General features: G+C 47.9%; 1 protein-coding gene across 1 annotated transcript in view; it reads right to left on the bottom strand.

Annotated features, from left to right (window-relative positions):
- npas2 (neuronal PAS domain protein 2) overlaps positions 1-26,252 on the bottom strand; it is a 183,856-nt gene that overhangs the window by 143,049 nt on the left and 14,555 nt on the right. Inside the window, exon 5 of the mRNA XM_072501536.1 lies at positions 17,218-17,381. Coding sequence (XP_072357637.1) covers positions 17,218-17,381 — 164 coding nt within the window. The remainder of the gene's footprint in view (positions 1-17,217; positions 17,382-26,252) is intronic.

The following is a 26,252-nucleotide window of genomic DNA, read 5'->3' as shown; positions in this document are numbered from 1 at the left end:
ACGGATGAGAATCACAATGTCGTGCTCCGACGATTGAGCGCTTAAATGTTACAGTCGTATTCACAAATTACAATCACTTGGGTCTGAATCTCCTTATTTTGTTACAGCTGACATATAGATTGATGCGGAAATTTGTTGCAGTAAAGGGGTCACTAATGACTCCAAGGGAAATAATGGAGATGGACACCATCCTTGTTCGATGTTTATTTGCACAGAATAACCTTAATTTGACCAGAACATTTCAACAGACGTTGACAAATTAGTTATGCCAAAGCGAATTATGCAAATGAAGCTGAGAATTCAGGTTAGTGCTTCTTAACAACTAAATTAATAACTAACATTTTTAAAATGTTAAATAGAGGCAAGATTATCTGTAAGGAACATAGAATTAATATCAATATTTAAAATGCTGATATGGTCATTCAGAAGGTCCAGCGTGTGCACAGTGGGGAGCGATCTAGATGATGTTCGACTACTTTAAGCGGATGACGGCAAGTCGACAACCCATTTTACGTTGCTCCCCACTTCCGCTGACTTTTAATTGGGAGAGCTATAAGAAGGATTTCCAATTGACTCACTCTCATTTTACGCTGTCGCACAAGGTCAAAATCTACCCTAAGGTTCCTTTGGCAGACATGTCTAGGTGCAGTCGTGGATCGGCACAAATGATTTGCTTTTACCCTCACCTGTTATTATTTGAATGCTTTGGAAACAGCAAAGAAAGGGCCTACAGCTAAACATTTCAAAAGAAGGGAATAGTGAAAGCTTGACTGCCTTGACTTCTGACAGTGAAAATCCTAGTTCTATAGTCTGGTTAATACTTGCATTTGTATTTTTCTGCGAGCAGCTCAAACAGATCATTTAGTACATGAAAATAAAATAAAATAAAAATAAAATACACAAAAGGGCAACGCAAGGTCCACAATGTAAATACATAAACACCGGTAATATGTAGAAATTAATTTGAAGGCTCAAGGTAACTGCTTTATTGCTTTTAATTTATTTTCAACTCTTCCTTGAAAGTGATTTTCTCTCTTCATTGACTAAGAGACACCACACGGTTTTTCTCTGCTAGGAAGGTAGGTGCATGGTTTATGCTGCTGATTAATTGGAGCTCAGACGACTACATTAGCCTCTGAATCTCTCCTGCTTGTGCGTTAACCCCCACAGGCCATATGCAATGACCTCTTCTTTATTGTAAAGCTCATGAATCTGAGTTATTGAATCGTTCTTGTTTTCAGAAATGCAAACACCAATGTTGAGTTCTGAGGAGCAGGCTGCTGTCTTGTAGAATCATAGAATTTGCAGGGCAGAAGGAGGCCATTCGGCCCATCGAGTCTGCACCGGCCCTTACAAAGACTTACAGAAGCCCACGTATCTACCCTATCCCCATAACCCAGTAACCCCCACTTAACATTTTTCAGACACTAAGGGCAATTTATCATGGCCAATCCACCTAACCCGCACATCTTTGGACTGTGGGAGGAAACTGGAGCATCCGGATGAAACCCATGCACACACGGGGAAAACGTGTAGACTCCGCACAGACAGTGACCCAGCCGAGAATCGAACCTGAGCCAAAGACTGCTGGACTGACCACGGACTAATCCGCTCCACCATCTCCATCACCCTGGCCCCAAAACAACAAGCAGAAAAACCTCTGGCGCAGGAGGTTCAATGCCGCTGGGCACAAAGACGCTCAGCTGGCGCCCTCCAGCCAACTTGGCGACGATCAACGAGCCAGAGCCACAGAGTGCCACCATCTCAGCACAACCCAGCCTGTTGTGAGTGCCAACGGCACCTGTTCCACCCTAAAGGCAGCCACAGACAGCACCTGCGAAGAGAGGCTCGGTCTCTCGGCCAGGAAACATCAAGAATCTCTCGGCCAAGAAACATCATCAAGGACATCAACAACACGAATGATCAGGAGATCCAGGATCGTTTAGACGCAACGCTTTCCTGAACTGGCAGCTGCACCAAAAGTTGGAGAGAGGAAACAAACCTACAGACAACTGGAGGCCAAAGTGCAACAAAGAACTCGTGACCTAAAGAAAAGATGGCGGGTGGAAAGAGCGCAGGAGACTCAGCAACTCGCCGACAATCATGATGTGTGTGCCGCTTCTTCAGTGCAATCAAAACCATCTACGGTCCGAGCACCCAGGGACCCACCCCACTGAGAGCCAAAAACAGAGAGGCAGTCAACAGCCTAGAGAGAGCACTTCAAGGACCTCCTCAACCAACCTCACATGGCCTCACCGCCATCGCGCCAACGCACCACCCACCATCATCTCAGCACAACCCAGCCTGCTGTGAGTTTAAAAAGGCCATTTAACATTGAAAAACAAGAAGGCCTCCCGCGTAGATGGAACCCCCACTGAAGTCCTAAAATACAGCGGGGAGGCACTGTTGACACGGATGCACAACCTCGTCACCCTTGTCTCGAAGGAAGAGATCATGCTGAGAAATCTCAGAGACACAGTGACCACATTCAAGAAAGGAGACAGGTCCAACTGAGGAAATTAGAGAGGGATTTCCCACTGTCCGTCACGGAAAAGGTCATCGTGAGGGTCTTCCTCAACTGTCTCTTCACAGTGGCTGAAGAGATCCTCCCTGACTCTCAATGCGGCTTCCGCCCATCAAGAGGCACAATAGATATGATCTTCAGCGTGTGACAAATCAGGAAAAATGCAGGGAGCAGCATCAACCCTTGTATATGACTTTTTTTGATCTTGCAAGGCCTTCGACTCTGTCAACCGTGAGGGGTGTGCAGCATCCTCCTCAAATTCGGTTGCCAGCAAAAATTTGTCACCATTGTCTGCCTGTTCCCCGATGGCATCCAAGCTGTGATTCTCACCAACGGATCCACCACAGGCCAAATGCAAAGGCAAGGTGAGGTCAAGCAAGGCTGCATAATTGCACCCACACTCTTCACTATTTTCCTCGCTGCAAAACTCCACCCCATCTACCATGAAGCTACTGCGGGAGAGGAACTAACCTCCAGGACGAGCAGGAAACTCTATTCTGAACTCCACAATGGCAAGCGATCACTAGGAGGGCAGGGGACACATTACAAGGACACTCCATTAATAAATACAACATCCCCACTGACCTGTGCGAATCGCTTGCACTAGAATGCACAAACAGGAGAAGAAGCATACGCGAAGGCACCAATCACCTCGCGCGTCACCAAGCGTAAACAGCACGCAGAATCGAGAGTGACCCACCCACTCGCCTCATCAATCACCACCTGCCCCACCTGTGATTGTGTTTGGAATTAAACGGTACAATCATGTCACCTATGGTCAAATCCATCAACTCATGTGCCAAAAGCCCATTGCAAATGTGTTTGTTATGTTCTCAATGTCAATGTGCACACTTTCTGAATTATGGGGATAAGCCCAAGTTGGAAGTACGCTGCAGAATTGATTAGCAAGCCTATAAATGTTAACAGGATAGAAAGTGACAGCCAAGATTGAATGAAGTGGAAGGAACTCTTGGCGTCTTCGGGTTTTACAGCTGGAAGCTGACAAGGTGATAATAGTCACTGCCACTGCTGAAATTAATGATCATCTCCTGAGTCCGACTTCCTGCGCTGAACGTGAGACTTACGGATCATATCGTGTCAGTAATGGCAGTGGCTAGTTCAGCAGAAATGCATTCACATTAAGGGTAAATATGATTTTGAAGTCATTAAGGCAAAATATCATCTGTAAATGATTATAAAATATATTTGGAAATATATTAATATATTAGTAAAGCAATATGCTAAAACATGAAAAAGACTGCTATGAATTTTGACCAACCTTCCACTTAGACCTCTTGAATCATTGGCATCACTTATGTGGTCTGGGGTCGCGGAGGGGGTGGAGGTTCTTGCTTTCATTATTGTTGACTCACCCTGTCTTATAAAGCATGTCTATCACACATGTATTCCTTTGATTTCTCTGATGGCAGACCACATGAGGGAGGGTGGGCACAAATTGTTTGTCTACTTTATCATGCAGGCAAAAATGTCCCATCTGCTGAAGACAAGAGTACCTACGAGCTGGTAGCTCCCTAGTTCCAGTTGGTAAGAAGTCTTACAGCACCAGGTTTGTTTCGAATCACTAACTTTCGGAGCACAGCTCCTTCCTCAGGCAGGAAGGGAATGGGCGACCACTAGGCAGAGCAAGAGGACTAGGCTGTGCTCCAAAAGCTAGTGATTTGAAACAAACCTGTTGGGCTTTAACCTGGTGTTGTAAGACTGCTTACTGTGCTCACCCCGGTCCAATGCCGGCATCGCCACATCATAGTTCCAGTTAGGTTGGTCCAATACACAAAACTCCTAAATTCGGCTTTTAGGACCCCATTTCTTTTTTTAACCTATGTTGTTTGTGCCAATGTGTACCACGATCACTGCTTATTAACCCTCACCCTTCAGAATGTCCTGCAGCTGCTCTGAGACATCCTTTACCCTAGAATCAGGGAGAACATACCATCCTAGAGTCCCGTTGGTGCCACAGAAACACCTATCTTTTCCCCTTATAATTGAATCTCCTATAACTTGCATTCCCACACATTTAAATTGTGCCCTGTGCAGCAGAGCCAACCATGGTGCAATGAATTTGGTTGTTGCTCCTTCCCCCTGAGCGGCCATTCCCCTCTACAGTAGCCAAACTGTTTTGCAGGGGAATGGCCAAAGGACATTCTTGCACTGCCTGCCTAGTCCTCTTGCTCTGCCGAGTGGTCACCCATTCTCTTCCTGCCTGTGGACATTTAGCCTGCGGCGTGACCACCACCCTATACATGCTGTCCACGATACTCTTCACCTCGAGGATGCTCCACAATGTCCCCAGCCACAGCACCAGCTCCGAAACCCGACTGCAGCTGGAAGCCCTTCCTGCACACATGATGCACTCAGGCTCTGGAAATGTTCCTGGCTTCCCACATCGAGCACACCACGGCTTTGAGCTCGACTGCCATGACTTACCCTTTTAAAGTAAATTAAACTTTTTAGACGATACTTAATATCAATTACTCACGGACCCTTCTTCCCTGCTCCTCATTGTTATAGAATATAGCCCTTACAAATGATCAACCGCAACTATAAATAATAAAAGTAGTAAATACCTTTCCGACCATACTCACAGTACTCAAACGATCTCCTCGTTCACTCCTCACTGAACGCCCGCAGTTACCAAACTCCAACTTACGCACTCTACTAATGCCAGTATAGGCAGCAGCCTTCAGAAGCATCATGGGGCCAGGCAATACTTACATATTTGGAACACTATTGCAGAGACCAGTGAAGATTCAAGAGCTGAGGAAGCCCAGTGACTAATCTGCTCTTCACCAACCAATTTAGCACAGGGGACATGAGGCAGGGGTTAGGCCCCCATTTACCTGTTTCATGTGGCAACTGAGTGCCTAGCATGCTTACAATTTACCTACTTACAATCCGTACAGTGCAGGACGAGGACCATTCAGCACATTGAGTCTGCACCGGCCGTCTGGGAGAGCACCCCACCTAGGCCCAATTCCCCACCCTATCCCTGTAACCCCGCCTAGCCTTAGGACACGAAGGGGAAATTTAGCATGGCCAATCCACCCAACACGCACATATTTGGACTGTGGGCGGAAACCGGAGCACCCGTAGGAAACCGACACAGACACTGGGAAAAAGTGCACACTCCACACAGACAGTGACCTAAGGCCGGATTCGAACTCAGGTCCTATGCGCTGTGAGGCAGCAGTGCTAACCACTGTGCCACTGTGCAGCTGTCTAATTAATATGTAGATAATATCGAGGGCCGAAGGGCCTGTTCTGTGCTGTACTGTTCTATGTTCTATATGTAACTCTGGTATAGATCAGGCAGAACTGTTACCACCTGAATGTGAACTTGATTGTTCTTGTTTCATGCTTGTTACATTGATACAAATAGGTCCAATTTCTACCTCCATGGCTTTGAACCTGACTTCTGCAAGGTGTTCTATTACCCTAAATGTGTTCTTGTGTCTATCTCTATCTCTTCTCCTCTCTTTAAATCCTTTTCTCTTTCTCACAGGCAGACATGAAATAATTTTCCAAAAAACAATATAAGGTGCTTTTTTAAAGAATTACCAAGAGCGAACACATTGATCATTATTGTTCTGTTTTGGGGTGGGGATGAAGGCCACCCAATTAGCATATTAACCACTTGCTGTTTAGACATGCTTTCAATAATGTGATCTGAATTATACATTTGCAAATCATTTTAAAAATGAAAATAATTGGCTTTAAATATTTTGGACTTTTTGATATCTCTGATTTTCAACACCAACAGCTTGGAATTATAGAGCATAATTATAGAGCATGTTGGAATTACAACAGTAAAATCACAGAATTGTTACTGTGTACTAGGGGGCCATTTGACCCATCTCATCTGCACTGGTTTTCCAAACAAGCATCGTGACTTAGTGTCATTCCTCTGTCTTTTCCCCGTCCACGTGCGCATTGTTTCTGTTCCATTGCCTCTGTCCCAAGTGACGTCCCAGGAATTTCAGCAAAAATAACTTGGCACCGAGGTACTAAAGACGTATTTGATTGGGCGACAAAAAGCTTGGTCAAAGAGGCAAGGGAGCATCTTAAAGGAGAAAAGTGGGTTAAGGGGCCGGCGAGGTTGGAGAAGGGAATTCCAGAGTTTAGGGCCTTGGCAACTGAAGACGCAGGCCCGGATTCTCCGGATGTTTTCTGGCAGCGGGATTCTCCGGTCCCGTCGGCAGCGTTTCCCCGCCCACCGGTTTCCTGGCGCAGTGGGATGGCTTCACTGGGAATTCCCATTGGCGACAGTAGAGCAGAGAATCCTGCGAACGGTGCACTGCCTCCCGTCGCCAAGAAACACGCGGTTAGGACGCCGGAGAATCCCGCCCACAGTCTCCAACGATGAAGAGATTAAAATCCGGAATGCAAAAGTGGCATAGGTATCTCAGTGAATTGTCGAGTTGGAGGAGGTTAGAGGTAGGAAGGGGTGAGGCCATGGAAGGATTTGAACGCCAAAGACGATGTTGCTGAACCAGGGGAGAACGCAGGGGTGCTGGATGAATGGAGCATGGCGCGAGTTAACATGCAGGCAGCAGAGTTTTGGATGAGCTCTGGTTGAAGGTTTATGGAGGCTTGCCTCTATGAGAATACACTCCTGCTTAAAAAATACATTAAATGTGACAAATCATTTCATCAGCCATTCTAAATAATTCACGATCCCGGAGAATTTTAAAAGTGGCTGCTGTAAAAGATTAAATAAGGTTAGCAACATACGACCTAGTCAAGAGGAACAGCCAGTCAAAAAATCATAGAATCATAGAATCCCTACAGTGCCATTCGGCCCATCGAGTCTGCCGACCCTCTGAAAGGCATGTGAAAGGAATGCAGGAAAAATCTTCCTTGAGGTAACATGAATTCAAGTTGATTTTCAAAGGTTAAAATAAAAGTTCAATTTCTCCAATACCAGCTTGTGAACATTTACATCTGTTGACTTAAAGTAGCCACATATTGTCGAATAAAAAGGGACATTGACTAGTTGGATTTCCATTTAACGCTGTGTGTTTAGATTCATTGTTGTCTAGTGTATTGTGGTGAATGTATTATACCAATAATCCACCACTGTATCAGTATCATGCTTTGCCTTTGTATTTGCATCGATGCTATGCTGTTGCCCTTGTGGGCTCCACCTATGGGCCATTGTATGACATCATCCATAGGGGAACATGTTGGGACATGTATGGGCTCCGCCCATGGCTCCTCCCCTTGAAGGGGGGGTAGAAAGAGCAGTCGACCTGCAGGCGGTTCTCAGTATTGTGTCAGTCACAGGCAGGCAGGCACTGTTCTAAGTTGATTAAAGCCACGGTTTACTTCTACTCTTGTCACGAGTGAATTGATGGTCGCATCAATTTAATCAACTTAAACGCAACTATGGAATCGGCCCTCAAACCTGACCGACTGGAACTCAATCCGCGGGGGGGGAAAGAATTTTTTTTGCAGTGGCTTTGATGCTTCAAGGCTTACCTTGCAGCCACCTCCACGCCTTCCGTCACTGGCGAACAGAAGCTGAGCCTCCTCCACACACGGGTGAGCCATCGGATTTCTGTTCAACTCGACGAGGCCTCCTCCTATACAGATGCCCTCGCAAAACTCGAACGCCTCTATGTGCGGCCCGTGAATGAGGTCTACGTGCGACACATCCTCACCACTCACCGCCAGCGTCCCGGGGAGTCACTAGATGACTAGCTACTCGACCTCAAAGCCCTCGCATGCAACTGCAATTACCAGGCCATTACGGCCACTCAGCATATGGAACTCACCATCCGAGACGTCTACGTGACGGGAGTCCGGTCTAACTATGTGTGACAGCGCCTACTCGAAAAGGGGGCCCTGGACCTGGATGAGACGGCAAAGTTAGCCTCCTCTCTGGAAGTCGCGTTCCAGAGCCTTACCGCATTCCCGGCTGACCACGCGACCCCCTCGTGGACCCCCGACCACAGACTACCCCAGGCCTGTGCTGTGCGTCCGCCCGCCCACCATGTGGGGCTACCCTGCTATTTCTGCGGCCAGTCCCAACACCCCCGGCAGCACTGCCCGGCCCGTAACGTGAACTGCAGCAGCTGCGGGAGAAAAGGACATTTTGCCAAAGTCTGCCTGGCCAGGTCTAAGAACTCTAGCTCACAGGCCCGATCCTCAGACTCACAGGCCCGCAGACCCCGCAGCATGGCAGCGTGTGTGCCGACTCCGGCCCCCTCATCAGCCTCGTGCTATCCGTGGGAGCAGTCATCTTCCAGTCCTCACAGCACATGCGACTCACAGGGGCCGCCATCTTGGCCATCCTCCCCCACGCGGCCAGCCACGTGCGATCCATGGGGGCCGCCATCTTGGATGCCATCTTCCTCGCCACCCGCCACGCTCGACCAATAGGGGCCGCCATCAAGACCACCATCTTTCCACTGGCAACTGAGGCCTGCCGGCCCTTCAGCTGCATCAAGGCGGACATCGCCAAAGCCACAATGCTTCCAGGTGGAGAGCGACGCATCAGAGGTCGCTCTCGCCGCTACCCTCAATCAGGCAGGCAGACCGGTGGCGTTTTTTTCACGCACCCTCACCACCTCTGAAATTCGACACTCCTCGGTCAAAAAAGAAGCCCAAGCCATTGTGGAAGCCGTATGGCACTGGAGGCACTACCTCGCTGGTAGGAGGTTTACCCTCGTAACCGACCAACGATCGGTAGCCTTCATGTTCGACAATATGCAGCGGGGCAAAATCAAGAACGATAAGATCTTGAGGTGGAGGATCGAACTCTCCACCTATAACTACGATATAGTAGATCGTTCTGGGAAGCTCAACGAGCCCCCAGATGCCCTGTCCCGCCAGCGTAAAAGATGACCAACTACGGGCTATCCACGATGACCTCTGCCACCCGGAGGTCACCCGGCTAATCCACTACATCAAGGTCCACAACCTGCCCTACTCCACCGGGGAGGTCAGAGCCATGACCAGGGACTGCCAGATCTGTGCGGAGTGTAAACCGCACTTCTATCGACCAGATAAGGCCCACCTGGTAAAGGCATCCTAGCCCTTTGAGCGCCTCAGTATCGATTTCAAAGGGCCCCTCCCCTCCAATAACTGCAATACATATTTTCTCAATATTATTGATGAGTTCTCCCGCTTCCCCTTTGCAATTCCTTGCCACGATATGACCACGTCCACCGTCATTAGAGCCCGACATAGTGTCTTAACCCTGTTTGGTTTCCCCAATTATGTCCACAGTGACCGGGGCTCATCATTCATGAGCGACGAACTGCGTCAGTACCTGCTCAGTAAAGGCATTGCCTCGAGCAGGACTACCAGTTATAACCCCAGGGGAAACGGGCAGGTGGAGAGGGAGAACGCGATGGTCCGGAAGACCATCCTACTGACCCTGCGGTCCAGGAATCATCCAGTTTCTCACTGGCAGGAGGTCCTCCCCGATGCACTCCACTCTATTAGGTCCCTACTTTGCACGGCCACAAACGAGACCCCTCATGACCGTCTATTTGTTTTCCCCAGGAAATCCACCTCAGGGGCCTCGCTTCTGTCACAATATTCAGGTAAACATCATAGCACATACATACTGATGGACAGATCAACGGACCAATCAACACACACAACACAGCCAATCACAGGCAAGAGCATACACAGTACAAAACAGGGAACACAACACTTCCTGAAGATTCCAGCAGGAGACAGCTCAGGGCACAGAGCTCATAGCAAGCCACTCAGACATCTACCATGTGCTGAGTGCCACTACAAGATAGTATTAGGAATAGGTCCACAGATTCTAGGGTTATGATCGAACCTCAGTAACCAGTTTACCACTGTAAATAAATGCTAGCAATAAAACTGAGTTGTACCATTCGCAACCGTGTTGGTTCATCTGTGTAGCAGAGTACCCAACACATCAGCTTCCGTCCAGGCTGAAGACACCGGGGCCAGTCCTACTCAGAAAACACGTCAGGAGCCATAAGGCACATCCTCTGGTAGAGAGGGTCCAGCTCCTACACTCCAAGCCCCGAGTATGCTTATATTAAACACCCCGATGGCCGACAAAATACGGTCTCCCTTCAGGACCTGGCGCCCGCTGGTTCCACCACCACCACCACTACCACCACCACCGCCCCTCCACTGTATCCCGGCCAACCTACCATGATCAGCGTCCCCGCCCTTTTATGGCTCCCGCCCGCCCGCCATTCCCCCTTCACCAGTCCACAGGAATGAAGCTCCAGAAGAGACACTCCCAGAGTCCACGTCTGTACCCGCACTGGCGCCCTCACTACCGATGCCAGCACGGATGAGCTTGACACCCGGGCCAGCACCAACGCCAGAGCTTTGGTGATTACAGTGCACAATCCGTGCGCTGGACCGGCTGAACTTATGAACCCGTCACCCCTGCCGGACTTCATTTTTTTAACAGGGGGTGAATGTGGTGAATGTGTTATACCAATAATCCACCATTGTATCAGTACCATGCTTTGCCTTTGTATTTGCATCTATGCTATGCTGTTGCCCTTGTGGGCTCCACCTATGGGCCATTGTATGGCATCATCCAGAGGGGAACATGTTGGGACATGTATGGGCTTCGCCCATGGCTCCTCCCCTTGAAGGGGGGGATATAAAGAGCAGTCGACCTGTAGGCGGTGCACAGTATTGTATCAGTCGCAGGCAGGCACTGTTGTAAGTTGATTCAAGTCACGCTTTACTTTCACTCTTGTCTCGAGTGAATTGGTGGTCGCATCATGTATTCCATCCACATAAGTCAATCATATGCAGTCTGATTTGGTGATACTATTGTTGAGAATCCATATCAAATACATAATTCACAAACATGCCTTTCTTATATTCTCAGAGAACCAGCGACAATGGAATTACATCGATGCTGGAATCAACCAGAGCTGTTTCAGAATGTTTCAAATTCCACCGTTCATTTAGCGACTGGAAACAACTACCAGAGTGTCATCGTTCGCTCGTAACCTCACAGCCGAATATACTTTGCTCCCTTCTTACCAACTGAATTACTTTAAGTATCTCGCACCTTTCAGGACCTCCGAATGGCTCAAAGTGCACGTGACAGCCAATGATGTACTTTTTGAAGTGTAGTTGCTGTTGTGATGCAGGAAACTTGGCAGCCGATTAGTGCACAGCAAGATCCCACAAATAGTCATGTGATAATGACCAGGACGTCTCATTTGGATCTCTTGGTTGATGGGTAAATACTAACCAGGACACCCAGGAGAACAGCCCAGCCCGTCTTCAAACAGCACCATTTAAATCTTTGACACCCACCAGAGAGGAAACAAAGGCCTGCCTCATCCGCAAGATCCTGCCCGACAGTGCAGCACCCCCTCAGGACTGCAACGGGAGTTTCAGCCTGGATTCTGTGCTCAAGTCCTAAAAACAGGAAAATTACTCCGCCTTGCAGCATTTCTGGAGGGAACGACTGCGTTACGTCACAGAGACAGAGATGGGTTTAGAGGCAGGGGGTTCATGTGGAATTTCAGATCGTGGCTCTTTGATAACTGTCCCGTCTCTGAGTGAGCTTCCTGGTGGCATGAAACCATGGGTGTCATCATCCATCTCCAAAGAGATGGGCAGCCAATTAGGTCAATTAAGGCTCCAGTTCGGAGCTCTATTCAGAACCTGTTGGAATTCTCTTGGTGTTGTATCGGCACCATGTCGCCACCTACTGAGTCCGGAGGCCAGCGGCAACCCGCAGGTGACCTGACCGGGTTGGCCAGAGGGCCATCAGTGCCTCCCCTCACTGGTCCAATGAATGAGCCCCAAGTCTGGCTCTTCAGTGGTCATTAATTGGCCACTAAAAGGTCTCATTGACTCGTAGGGTTTTTTTTGGGTGGGGTGGGGGGGCTGCCCAACATGGCCACTGTCTCATATACAATTGCGGCGGGACAGGGTGCCTACTAGATTTTATAGGCTGCCCGCCTTCAAACCCACTGGGCAGAGCAATGGGAAATCTAGCCCTGGGCCTCTGAAGCCCTTTGGAAATTTCACCTCAAAACTTCAGCTCAATGTTTCGCTCTCCACAGATGCTGCCTGAACTACTGAGACTTCCCAGCATTTCCCATCTTCATTTCCCATATTCCAGCATTTTGTTTAATCGGGCTGCTGGTTTATAGAGCGATCGTTTGAACAGACTTCAATAAAGGAGTGAAGATAACAGTATTTATTAATAATTCTGGTAACTTCCATTGTCGCTACAGTGGAAGTATTGACCCAAATTAAACTGCCAGACATAAAGTCCCCTGGGATTCTCCAAATCTCGTATAATTAACATTTCCTCCCTTTCATAAAGAGCTGAGTTATTAACTGTAATCTAGATTGTATGTAAGTAGCTTTGGGAACCGCTTGTAAAATTAAAAATAAAGTTGGTTTCAAATATTTCAGAATATTTAATACATAAAATTATCAACAACGGGAACTTGCATTTCCTTTAATAAATCAAAACGTTCAAAGTCGTTTGACATGAATATTAGCAAACCAAATTTTTTACACAAGCGCAATCAGGGCAGGTGGCCACAGGCTTGTCAAGGAGATCAGTTTATGAGGAGAGTCTTGGAAGAGGAAAGAGAGGGAGAGAGAGGTGGGAAGGCTTTGCAAAGGGATTTCCAGAGCTTCGCATCGACCTGAGGTCAAACTAATATTTCAGAAAGGGTCACCCACAACTTCTTCACTTTCTTGTTCTGTGCCTCCAATTACAAAGCCCAGAATCCGGTGTACCTTCCCATCCACCTTCCCAATCTGCCCAGTCACCTTTAACGATTTGGGCAGTTACCCCATCTCCGGGTGCTCCTGCACTCCTGTTGGATTGCTCCCTTTAGTTTACATTGCCTTGTCTCATTCTCCCTCCCACAATGCATCACTTCACACTTCTCCGCACTAAATCCCATCTGCCACATGTCTGCCCATTCCGTCAACCTATCTCTGTCTTCTTGAAGTCTATCAATTCAAGAATCGATCAAATAATGCAGTGGTGCTAATAGCAATCCTCGGGGATCCCCCACAGTACACCTTCTTCCAGTCTGAAAAACAATTGTTGGTCACGAGTCTCCGTTTCTCCTCACTTGGCCAACTTGTATCCATGCTGTCACTGTCCCTTTCATTCCATGGACTTTAACTGTGCTGACAAGCATTTTACCAAATGCCTCTTCAAAGTCCATATACAGCACATCAGCTCAATTACCCTCATCTACACTCTGTTATCTCATCAAATGTACAAATGTTCCAAATAATTGGAAAGGAATATATATGAATATCAAAACCGAAACCCAAAAGAACAAATATCAATGAATCGTCTGGTTTAAACAGAAACAGAAAATATTAGACAATCTCAGCAGGTCTGACAACATCCATGGAGAGAGTACTGAGCCCTCTCCCCCCACCAACACGCACGCAAGGCACCCCCGGCCCGATTGTGCGCGTGCAAGAAATTGCCAGCTTGGCATCTTGACAGTGCCAATCTGGTGCCCTGGAAATGAAATGAATGAAATGAAAATCGCTTATTGTCACAAGTAGGCTTCAAATGAAGTTACTATGAAAAGCCCCTAGTCGCCACATTCCGGCGCCTGTTCGGGGAGGCTGTTATGGGAATTGAACCGCGCTGCTGGCCTGCCTTGGTCTGCTTTCAAAGCCAGTGATTTAGCCCTGTGCTAAACAGCCCTTAGTGCCCATGCCAGCTGGTAGTGCCACCTGGGCACCTTGGCAGTACCAGGCTGGCATCCTTATGGCACTTCCAGATGCCAAGATGCCAGGCTGGCACTGCCAGGGTTTCCAGGTGGCACCAGCAGTACTGAGGCACCACCCTGCCCAAAGGGCATGCAGCTGTGGGCTTCAGATCCCCTGGGAGACACTCACGAGTGCCGTACCATCCACACAGACACAGGGAGAATGTGCAGACCCCTCACAGACAGTGACCCAAGCCGGGAGTTGAACCTGGGTCCCTGGTGTTGTGAAGCAACAGTGCAAACCCCAGTGCTACCTTGCCACCTTCCAGCCTTGGGTTACAGTCTCTCTGGGATTAGCACGTTCTTTCCGTGTCTGCGTGGATTTCCTCCGGGTAATCTGGTTTCCTCTCACAGTCCAAAGATGTGCAGGTTAGGTGGATTGCCCCTTCGTGTCCAGGAATGTGCAGATTAGGTTGGGTTATGGGGATAGAATGGGGTAGTGGACATGGGTAGAGTGCTCTTTCAGAGGGTCGGTGCAGACTCGATGGTCTGAATGGCCGCCTTCTGCACTGTAGGGATTTTATGATTCTAACATAATTAATTCCTCCCTCAGTACTAGGCAGTGCTAATAGGCACCCTGGTAATGCAAGCAGCTGCTTGTTGCTGTCACCCCTCCATAATAAATATCACCAGAGAGTAAATCCTCACCTGAAGCCAGCGTCACCCACCCCTCCCCCAGAAACGGGTCTCCAACAAGCATTGCCATGTGGGCATGCACCCAGCCACCCAGCTGGTCAGACTGCAGAGCAGAACAAGAGCCTTCCCTATACTGGCCTTCACATAAACCACCCCCGCAATCACAGACACCCCCAGACCCAACAGAATCGCTCCCCCCGCCTTAATAGACCCCCCCCCCGCAGCAACTCCCACCCCTCCAACCTCACAGAACCCCCTGAGAATGGACCACCAGTCCCCGGCAAAGTCAATCACAGACCCACGACAGTGACACTCCTCTTGGTTACCCCTCCCCTGCCCCCAGAGCTGTCCAGTGCCCTCTGTCCCGGGGCAGCATGGTAGAGCAAGTGGCTAGCACTGTGGCTTCACAGCGCCAGGGTCCCAGGTTCGATTCCCCGCTGGGTCACTGTCTGTGTGGAGTCTGCAAGTCCTCCCCGTGTGTGCGTGGGTTTCCTCCGGGTGCTCCGGTTTCCTCCCACAGTTCAAAGATGTGCAGGTGAGGTGGATTGGCCGTGCTAAATTGTCCCTTAGTGTCCAAAAAAGGTTAGGAGGGGTTATTGGGTTACGGGGATAGGGTGGAAGTGAGGGTTTAAGTGGGCCGGTGCAGACTTGATGGGCCGAATGGCCTCCTTCTGCACTGTAAGTTCTATGTTCTATGTCTCCTTGGACTCCCTGGTGGAGAGTGGTGACATACCTCTCTCAGAGGTCATGGCGTCAGGTTTCCATCTTTCAAGAGCAGCAGTGATTCCCGCCGGCGTGGTGCCACACCGGCTGGGTGGGAAGATACAACAAGGGCGGGCGCTGCATTATGATGCCCGCCAATGAGATGGTAATGTATTCAAATCAGGCTCACGCCCTTCCTGGGCGGGAACCCGATTGCGTCATGGGGGGGGGGGGGGGGGGGGGGGGCGGAGGGGGCGAGGAAGATCGCAAACCGAAAACCCGCGGTTGAGAATCGCGTTTTCAGCATCTCACGAGATTTAGTGACCATTACGAGAACCGCGCCCGTGGCTCACGCAGCGGTTAAATCACCGCCTTAGGGATTCTGGGAGAGAGGATCCTGTAGCGATTTCAGAACAGTGCTTACAGAATTATTGTGTGTGTGTGTCTGTTTGTCATCAGCAGATTCCAATTTCTACACTGGTGATTAACTATTGAAGAAACGAGCGCATTGTGCTAATCTGTGGTGGTGAGTTACTCAGAGCTCTATTTCACAGTGGGAAAAATCCATAACTCAATGTGAGAGTGAGGTACCCTCAATAATGATGCTTAGAGATTAAACTGTAAAGAAGGCTTTATTAGGCTAATAACTATGCTACAGATTTGGGCGAGAGCTGACTGCTATACAGACCATGAGGCAGGCCTTTATGTATGGCTCCCAGATGGGTGGAGCCAGAGGCGGAGTCCCCAGGGTTCCAAGCCTGGTCTTAAAGGGGACATCACCTTACATGATGATAAGGCAGTAACCGTTCATCACAGGGAGCTTCATTATGTTCATTCCAGATCCATTACTTGCTGTGAAAAGTACTTCCTTATTGTCATCAATATGAAGGAAATTCGAAATTTGCTCTCCGCTGAATGATGCCGTTATTCTTTTCCATTCATTCACAGGAACTGGGTGTTACCAACAAGACCAGCAATTGTTGCCATTCCTGATTTCACTTGAGAAGATGGGGGTGAGCCATCTTCTTGCGTACAACTGAATGGTTTCTTGGGCCATCTCAGAGGGCAGTTAAGTCAAACACATTGTTGTGGATCTGGAATCATATATAGAACATACAGTGTAGAAGGAGGCCATTCGGCCCATCGAGTCTGCACCGACCCACTTAAGCCCTCACTTTCACCCTATCCCCGTTAGCCAATTACCCCGCGCAGCCAGGTCCCGCCGGTAAGTACCTCGTGTAATTTACGCCGCCGGGACTGGCCGAAAACGGGTGGCCACTCGGCCCATCACGGGCCGGAGAATTGCCGGGGGGGGCCGCTGCCAGCGGACGCCGACCGGCGCGGCGTGATGCCCGCCCCCGCCAAAACCCCAGCGCCGGAGAATTCGGCAGCCGGCGGGGGCGGGATTCACGCCGCCCCCCGGCGAGTAGTCGGAGAATCCCGCCGCAGGTAAGGATAGCACATTTCCTTCCCTGAAGGGCATTATTGAAATGGATGTGTTTTCACAACAGTACAGAATATCCAAGGTCAGCACTGGCACTAGCTTCGGAGGAATGATCTGAATTCAGGTCTCTAGATTGTTAATCCAACTCTCTTGCTTACCAGCCCAGTAACAGAGCCATGATGCTACCAGGCTCATCAGGTTTGGTTTCTATCGCTGACTTTTCATCTCTATTCGCTCGGTGTTTTCTTGCATCTTCACTGTTCAGTTTGATTTCTTTTGGAAAACTAGAGTACTTAAAGTTTTTTTTCTGTGTGGTGCTTTTCTGAAACCAGTGTCAAATTCATTAAATGAAATCATGAAAATTTACTGCACAGAAGTAGGTCATTCAGTCCATCGGGCCTGTGCTGCCTGAGAAAGAACTATCCAAACTATTCCCATCCTCTAGCTCCTGGTGTCATGTGAGAGTACCTTTAAGAAATGGGTGTTTAAGAAATGTACCTTTAAGAAATGGGTATTATCAGTGATGTCAGAGTGTGGATGGAGCTGGTCTGTCTGTCAGGTTTTGACTTTCGTTTTAGGCTGTTTGCTGCAGGGTGTATTTTAGTTTTGTTTTCAGTGTTGGAGCTGATGCCAGACAGATCAGGTGTACTGTTGATCTCTCTGCCATGAAAAGACTATCTCTTGATCATTTGGTGAATTCAGAATTATAAATGTTCTCAGTAGTGAATGTAAACCTAATGTGCTTCTGTTTAAAGTTTTTTTTAAAAGTCTTCTGGATGTTAAAAGGATAGCTTAAGGATTACTTAGTGTTGTATTCTTTGAGGGTTGTATTTGAATTAATGGTTGCTAAGATGTTCACTGTATGTTTTAAAAATGTTAACTTGAATTAATAGAATAAACATTGTTTTGCTTTAAAAAATACTTTTTCCATTTCATAGAATTTACAGTGCAGAAGGAGGCCATTCAGCCCATCGAGTCTGCACCTGCTCTTGGAAAGAGCACCCTACTCAAGGTCAACACCTCCACCCTATCCCCATAACCCAGTAACCCCAACCAATACTAAGGGTAATTTTGGACACTAAGGGCAATTTTAGCATGGCCAATCCACCTAACCTGCACATCTTTGGACTGTGGGAGGAAACCGGAGCACCCGGAGGAAACGCACGCGCACACGGGGAGGATGTGCAGACTCCGCACAGACAGTGACACAAGCCGGAATCGAACCTGGGACCCTGGAGCTGTGAAGCAATTGTGCTATCCACAATGCTACCATGCTGCCCACACCTGTAGAGTGGGTCGTGTGCTCCCCATACCACAATCTATTAAAAGTTGTGGGTCAGGTGAACTCCATGATACACTTTGGGGTCCTCTAAACCCTGGCCCACAACACTGGTCCAAAACATTCGAGGTTATAGCACCTCAAGTGCATATCCAAATATTTCTTAAAGGTAATGAGGGCTTCAATACGTTTAATGACACCCAAGGCCGTCATTCTCTCTCGCTCTGCCTTTAGGTTATGGCGCCGGCATACGTTTGGGTGCATGAATCACAGGCTCCGCATCTTCCTTCAACTGAATCTTGTACATGTATGGTAATGTACCAAAACAATGGAAAATTTCAGAGAAATCATTCAGTGTGGAGTCTCCTGAGGGAGGAGGGCCTGTCGCAGCACTGTTTGCACTATAGATTCATTGGACAAGCTGTAACTCCTCACATATCTCAACTCCAATCATGGACTCAGGGTCCGCCGCCACCACAGAAAATTTTAGCTTGTATCGTTTGGTTTTGACTTCGACATCAAGCTCACATGCTCCTAATGACGAGATTTTGTTACCATTATAATCTCTCAATAGTACCGTTCCTGTAACTATTTTTTGCTGAATTCGCAGTTTTTTTACATCAGACAGTGTAGAAGTCAATAATTTCCTGCTTCTGGACTGTGGTAGACAGATTCAACAACGCTCGTTAAGGCAAAATAACAAGGCTTTATTTACCAAAAGACTGCATGCAGTAATGGCTGAAACTTGAGGTCAGAGAGCAGTTAGTACCACTGCTGATTCCTTCCCAAGTCCGCGCTTTCACAGAGAATCAGCTCAGTATTTATACATTATCATTATCAAGATTACGTGACTCTCGCTTAGTCAGGAATTCGATCGGAAGTAGAAACGGAAGCAATGTCATAAACCTGCTGACCTTTTGATCTTCTCGGACTCTTTGTCTCATCCCTCATACCATTATCTTGTCCTTTGATAGAACATTAAAAGGTCGGAGAAGACTCATCCTTTCCTTATCTTGTCTTATTCATACCGCCCTGGGTTATGACGAGTTAGCCTTATCAGAAATTCCAGAGGTCAGGCATTTTGGAATAGCTAGATTAGCATTCCTGACAAAGGGCTCTGGTACATTGAAGTGCCTAGGTCAGCTTTTCTTACATTGTACCGAATAGTTGACCAGTTTTCCCATCATGCCATTACTTAATTCGTACAACATCACAACAGGTTGATAAGGTTGGCCCTCGCACCAGTGTCAAGCTTGCCTGGTGTTACTGTGCCATTTATTTTTAATGGCACCGTCCATTAATCTGTAAAATTATCTGCCTTCAATTCACTATTGCTGCAGATTGGTACAAATATATTTCTGTTTGATATAACTTGAGTTTCCTCAGCTTCGCTGGAGATCACGTCTACAAAGAATTTGTTCTCTAGACACACCTCATCAATGGCGTTGATATTCTTTGTTTATTCAGGCCTTTTTCTTGTATAACATTGGGCTGCAAAATTATTCCTGCCATTGCAGATGGCACATGTTTTTCCATAAGCAGGACATTGCCATGGCATATGCCGTTTGCCACATGGCAGACACAAAATGGAGGATCGGGCTGGTGCTCAAAATGGCCGCTCGCATTGGGAGCTCGTTTCTTATTCAGCTGCGTCACCGCACTAATGGCGTCTGCCGCCTCTTCTGCCTTTGCGCCAAAATGACAGAGATCAACGTGTCGAGCTGTTTTGCAGCAAGCTCACTGATGTGACATATTTGAATGGCAGTTTCAAGTTGCAGGTCTGTTTTTAGCCACTCGCGCGCATTATTATTGGAGATTCCAAAAAATATCTGGTCTCGTATCATTGACGACTGGAGTGTGCTAAAGTTGCACGACTGTGCTTTCAATTGCAAGTCAGTGAGGAGGCTACTGAATGCCTCTCCAGCGTTCTGGGTGCGCGTACTGAATTTAAGGTTTTGTTTTTTCCAGGGGAGCAATGCTGATCGAATCGTTTGAGCACTTCTCGAAACCTTTGCCGTCAGCGTCGTTGTCAAATGCAAAAGTATCGAAGATCTTAATTGCTTGGGGTCCTGCTACAGTGAGCAGCAGCACAATACGCCTCCCCTCGGGCTGTGCCTGCAGACCAAGGGCTGCAACGTACAGTTGTTTAAACGCCCTCCACTTTTCATCCACATTGCTGGTAAACCAAAGGTGTTGAGGTGCCCTGATACCTTCCATTCCAGGCTTTGAAGTTTTAGCGCGCATTGAGCACAAGATGACAGTAGCTTGCAAGGTTACTAGCAAAGATACATTTTCTTCCTTATCCTTCAAAGTTATCTTCAGTGATTCAAATTTTCTTGCACAGAATCTTCAAGTTAAATCATCCATCCTGGTACCATGTCATATTCTGTAGACTGGCCGAAGTGAATGATCAACTATAGAACAAATAGTTTAAAATAATTTATTGTAAAGCAACTGTGTGGTAAGAAAACTAGGATAAACTAATACTAACAAACAACTCTTGTGGAACTACTGCAAATATGTCTAAATTCCAGCACGACCAACTCCCAACTCCCAGATCACATGGTCACATGATGGGTTTACAATGCCCTTTAGTGGTTAGTGGTCGGAGCTCATGCATCACATTATGTGGAAACTTACATTATGCATCTCATCACAGTGATGTGTCCGGTTTAACAGCAATATTGACAAAATTGGAGGACCTAAGTGGAGTCATGAAATGCATTTTTAAATGCAGTTTTTTTTTCACAATTTTAGTGCTTTGATATGATAGTGATTGAGGCAGTCAATATAAAATTCTGGATATACAATGAATGGAATTGCCCAGTAGTAGTGCACAGTTGGATTATTCTATAATTTATTTTATTTTTTCGAGAGAAAAATACATTTTGATTAAAACTCATGCGTGCATTATATATTCAACGTTAAGAAGAAGGAAGTAGTTATGAATATTGTGACATTTTTTGCAAAACTACAAGCCTTTCTCTAGACAAACACAGATAATTGATGGCTGTCACGGAGATGGTCCTTTATCGTTCAGTGATTGAGAGCAAAGTTCAATTGGAGACAAGAACAGATGTCTCATCAATTTGACCTCTGCGCTGGGAACACAGACGTGCTTGCAGAATTTCCCCCGAGGTACCAAGGGGCAAATCAGAGAACTTTTATAAACTAATGCAACAAAGGCAATTTGAAGACAGTTCCATAGGGAGGCAAGGCGATATGTGAAAACGGTTTGGACTACTAGACTGGTGCAACCTCCAAAGTAAATGTAGACCTCTGATCTCGAGCTTCATCAACTCTTCTGGTGTCAGGACAGCACGGTGGCATAGTGGTTAGCAGTGCTGCCTCACAGCGCCGAGGCCCCAGGTTAATCCCGGCTCTGGGTCACTGTCCGTGTGGAGTTTGCACATTCTCCCCGTGTTTGTGTGTGTTTCGCCCCCACACCCCAAAAGATGTGCAGGGGAGGTGGATTGGCCACGCTAAATTGCCCCTCAATTGGAAAAAATGAATTGGGTACTCTAAATTTCTAGAAAAAAAACTCTTCTAGTGTCACCAACCTGGGGGATCTCAGACGGGATTCTCCCTACCCGGCAGGGCGGGGTTACCGGCGGGATGGAGTGGCGGGAACCACTCCGGCGTTGGGCCGCCCCAAAGGTGCGGATTTCTCTGCACTATTAGGGGCCAAGCCTTCACCTTGAGGGGCTAGGCCCGCGCCGGAGTGGTTGGCGCGCCGCCGGCCGGCGGGAAAGGCCTTTGGCGCTACGCCAGCCGGGGCTGAAGGGACTGCGCCAGGTGGCGGAAGTCCGCCCATGCGCAGGAGCATCAGCAGCTGCTGATGTCATCCCCGCGCATGCGCAGGGGGGGTGTCACTTCCGCATCGGCCATCGCGGAGGCTGTGGCCGAGGCGGAAGGAAAAGAGTGCCCCCACGGCACAGGCCTGCCCGTGGATCGGTGGGCCCCGAACGCGGGCTAGGCCACCTTGGGGGCACCTGGACCCTGGAGCCCGCCTGCGCCGCCAGTCCCGCTGGGAAGGTAGCTGGTTTGATTCACGTCGGCGGGACGGGCATGACAGCAACGGGACTTCGGCCCATCACGGGCCGTAGAATCACCGGGGGGGGGCCGCCGACCGGCGCGGTGCGATTCCCGCCCTCGCCGAATTTTCGGTGCCTCGGCGGGGGGTCGGAGAAACCCGCCCCTGGTGTCTTGGCAACAATTTTCTACGTTGTAAAAGGGTGTAATCAGGGATTATGTAGGGTGTCAAGCATAGCTTTGGACTCCGTTCAGGTCAGGAGCGATCAATGAACATTTCACTTCAGCCAGCCGAACGCTGGGAACAAATCCTCGCTTTACCACAAGACCAAAAGACCATACGTTATAGGAGCAGAATTAACACTGCAATGAAGTTACTGTGAAAAGCCCCTAATCGTCACATTCCGGCGCCTGTTCGGGTACATGGAGGGAGAATTCAGAATGTCCAAATTACCTAACAGCACATCTTTCAGGACTTGTGGGAGGAAACCGGAGCACCCGGAGGAAACCCACGCAGACACAGGGAGAACATGCAGACTCCGCACAGACAGTGACCCAAGCCAGGAATCAACCTGGGACCCTGGCGCTGTGAAGCAACAGTGTTAACCACTGTGCTACCTTTAATACATTAGCTCTGACGTCTTGTTTAGCTGTGCAATGGAATTCCATTACGAATGCTTGGCTGAGTTTCAGACCCTATTAATAGATTAAACTCAGCAAATACGGCTGATATAGTCATCCCAATTGAATCTTATTCCACATGCTTGATTGAGCTCCACATGCCATTCCACTTGTCCGGGGTTATTGACATAGCTATCAAGGGGCGATTAGCTTGTTCAGATTTACAATTTTACATCCACTTAATGGCATAATGGCTTTTTTGAAGCGTTTTTCAATGAGCGTTTCTTTACTTTGACAGTCCCATGAACATTTCAAAAGCTTCCCAATGTTATTATAGAGCTGAAGAATTTTGAACAGCATGGTGTATGGGTCTGTGTGGAGGGGTAAAGGGTTAAAGGGGTATGGGGTATGGGGTGCTGAGTGGACATGTGGGGAATGGAGGGATCAGGGAAGGGAGAAGTCATGGAAGCATGAAGGGAGAGTGGGGTAAGAAGGGGGATTGAGAGCACGGAGGGGGCATGGTGGGTTTTGAGACCCAGGGTTCTGAAGGTGGCATGGGGATATGAAGAAGGCATTGGAGAGGGGGTATAGAAGGGGCAGGGGGAAATGGGGGTTGTGGAGGAGGCATGAGAGAGTGAGTGAATGGGCATGAGTGGTATGGGGTATTCAGGGGAATGTGGGTGGAGGGATTAGGATGGTGAAGGGTAAGGTGCCTCCCACTCTTCTACAAAATTGGGCCAATGTGCTAGAGAACCAAGGCAGGTCTTTTAACCAGCTCACCTCGGCATCTGTCCACTTCCGTTCCAGCTAGGGCTGACATCCAGAGTTGGTGGCCGAACTGCATGGTCCCCGTCACCCCATGAGAAAAATACCGTGGGTGGTCACTACTGGACAGAAGGAGGGAATACAATGTAGAAAAATGGCATGACTTACCTTCAAGGTGATAACTTTGACTTAAATGTCTAGTTTCATTATAAGAAGTGACCAACCTGAAGTTCCAATTTAATGGTATTCTCTTTCCTGTTCGGTTAACGGTTTCCTTCTTCTATTTTAGGTTAATTTTGCCCCTTTGCCCAAATCAATGAGTGAATGCTACAGTTAACTGCTGTGGTGGAATACATTCTTGAGCACTCTGCTTGATCTTTTGGCTGATAACCAATGTATCAAATCAAGCTCTTCCAGCTAACTCAAATATATATATTTTTTGAAAGCCACTTGGAATCAGGTCAAGTGATGGCCCGATGTTCTGCCTGATGTGTTATTTAATATTTGGGGTTGATCAAGTGTGTAAATTAATGTTGAGTCCAGATGCCATCACCTTCAGCTGAGAAGCAAGCCAAGTGGGTGATACTACAGCACCATCTTCGTGCTCTGTGTTCAGCAATAGCCAGAGAATCACCTAGAATCTACCCTCTTCTGCACCAATTAACTCTGGTGCCCGCAAAGAATCTATTCTTGGTCCCCTCCTTTAGCTGGCTCCTCGGCAACATCATCTGAAATTATGGCATCTTTTCCACATATCCACTGCCAACCCCCAGCTCTACTCCACCACCACGTCTCGACCTCTTCTTCGCTTCCTCTAAATTGTCAGATTGCTCATCCAACATTTAGAACATAGAACATAGAACATAGAACAATACAGCGCAGTACAGGCCCTTCGGCCCACGATGTTGCACCGAAACAAAAGCCATCTAATCTACACTATGCCATTATCATCCATATGTTTATCCAATAAACTTTTAAATGCCCTCAATGTTGGCGAGTTCACTACTGTAGCAGGTAGGGCATTCCACGGCCTCACTACTCTTTGCGTAAACATAAAACATAGAATATTACAGCGCAGTACAGGCCCTTCGGCCCTCGATGTTGCGCCGACCTGTGAAACCCACAAAGCCCATCTACACTATTCCCTTATCGTCCATATGTCTATCCAATGACCATTTGAATGCCCTTAGTGTTGGCGAGTCCACTACTGTTGCAGGCAGGGCATTCCACGCCCTTACTACTCTCCGAGTAAAGAACCTACCTCTGACATCTGTCTTATATCTATCTCCCCTCAATTTAAAGCTATGTCCCCTCGTGCTAGACATCACCATCCGAAGAAAAAGGCTCTCACTGTCCACCCTATCCAATCCTCTGATCATCTTGTATGCCTCAATTAAGTCACCTCTTAACCTTCTTCTCTCTAACGAAAACAGCCTCAAGTCCCTCAGCCTTTCCTCATAAGATCTTCCCTCCATACCAGGCAACATTCTGTTAAATCTCCTCTGCACCCTTTCCAATGCTTCCACATCCTTCCTATAATCCGGCGACCAGAATTGCACGCAATACTCCAAATGCGGCTGCACCAGAGTTTTGTACAGCTGCAACATGACCAGATGGCTCCGAAACTCAATCCCTCTACCATTAAAAGCTAACACACCGTACGCCTTCTTAACAACCCTCTCAACCTGAGTGGCAACTTTCAGGGATCTATGTATATGGACACCGAGATCTCTCTGCTCATCCACTCTGCCAAGAATCTTACCATTAGCCCAGTACTCTGTCTTCCTGTTATTCCTTCCAAAATGAATCACCTCACAATTTTCTGCATTAAACTCCATTTGCCACCTCTCAGCCCAGCGCTGCAGCTTATCTGTGTCCCTCTGTAACTTGTAATATCCTTCCGCACTGTCCACAACGCCACCAACTTTAGTGTAATCTGCAAATTTACTCACCCATCCTTCTACGCCCTCCACCAGGTCATTTATAAAAATGACAAACAGCAGTGGCCCCAAAACAGATCCTTGTGGCACACCACTAGTAACTGGACTCCAGTCTTGTACTCGATAAGCATACATTTCCTCCAGCAAAGTAATTGGAAAACTGCTTTCAGACACGACCATCCCCTAAGTCACTGACTTCATCTCTGTCCTTGGAACCTGCAGCAGATCCCTTTCACCCACCTTGTTCTCACTGACCCACAGTGTCTCCCATTGAAGCACCATTTTGATTTTAAACCTCTCATCCTGGTTTTCAATCCCTTCAAGGCCCCACCTCTCCCCATCTCTGCAACCTTCTCCAGTTCTGCAACCCCTCTGAAATATCCGACTTAAATCAATATTAAGAGCAGCAAATATAAAATAATAATAATCACTTACTTTCACAAGTAGGCTTCAATGAAGTTACCGTGAAAAGCCCCTAGTCGCCACATTCCGGCGTCTGTTCAGGGAGGCTGGGACGGGAATTGAACCCGTGCTGCTGCTTTGTTCTGCATTACAA

The sequence above is a fragment of the Scyliorhinus torazame genome, chromosome 5, assembly GCF_047496885.1.
Source record: "Scyliorhinus torazame isolate Kashiwa2021f chromosome 5, sScyTor2.1, whole genome shotgun sequence".
NCBI lineage: Eukaryota > Metazoa > Chordata > Chondrichthyes > Carcharhiniformes > Scyliorhinidae > Scyliorhinus > Scyliorhinus torazame.
This window is presented reverse-complemented; position numbering and strand designations above follow the sequence as displayed.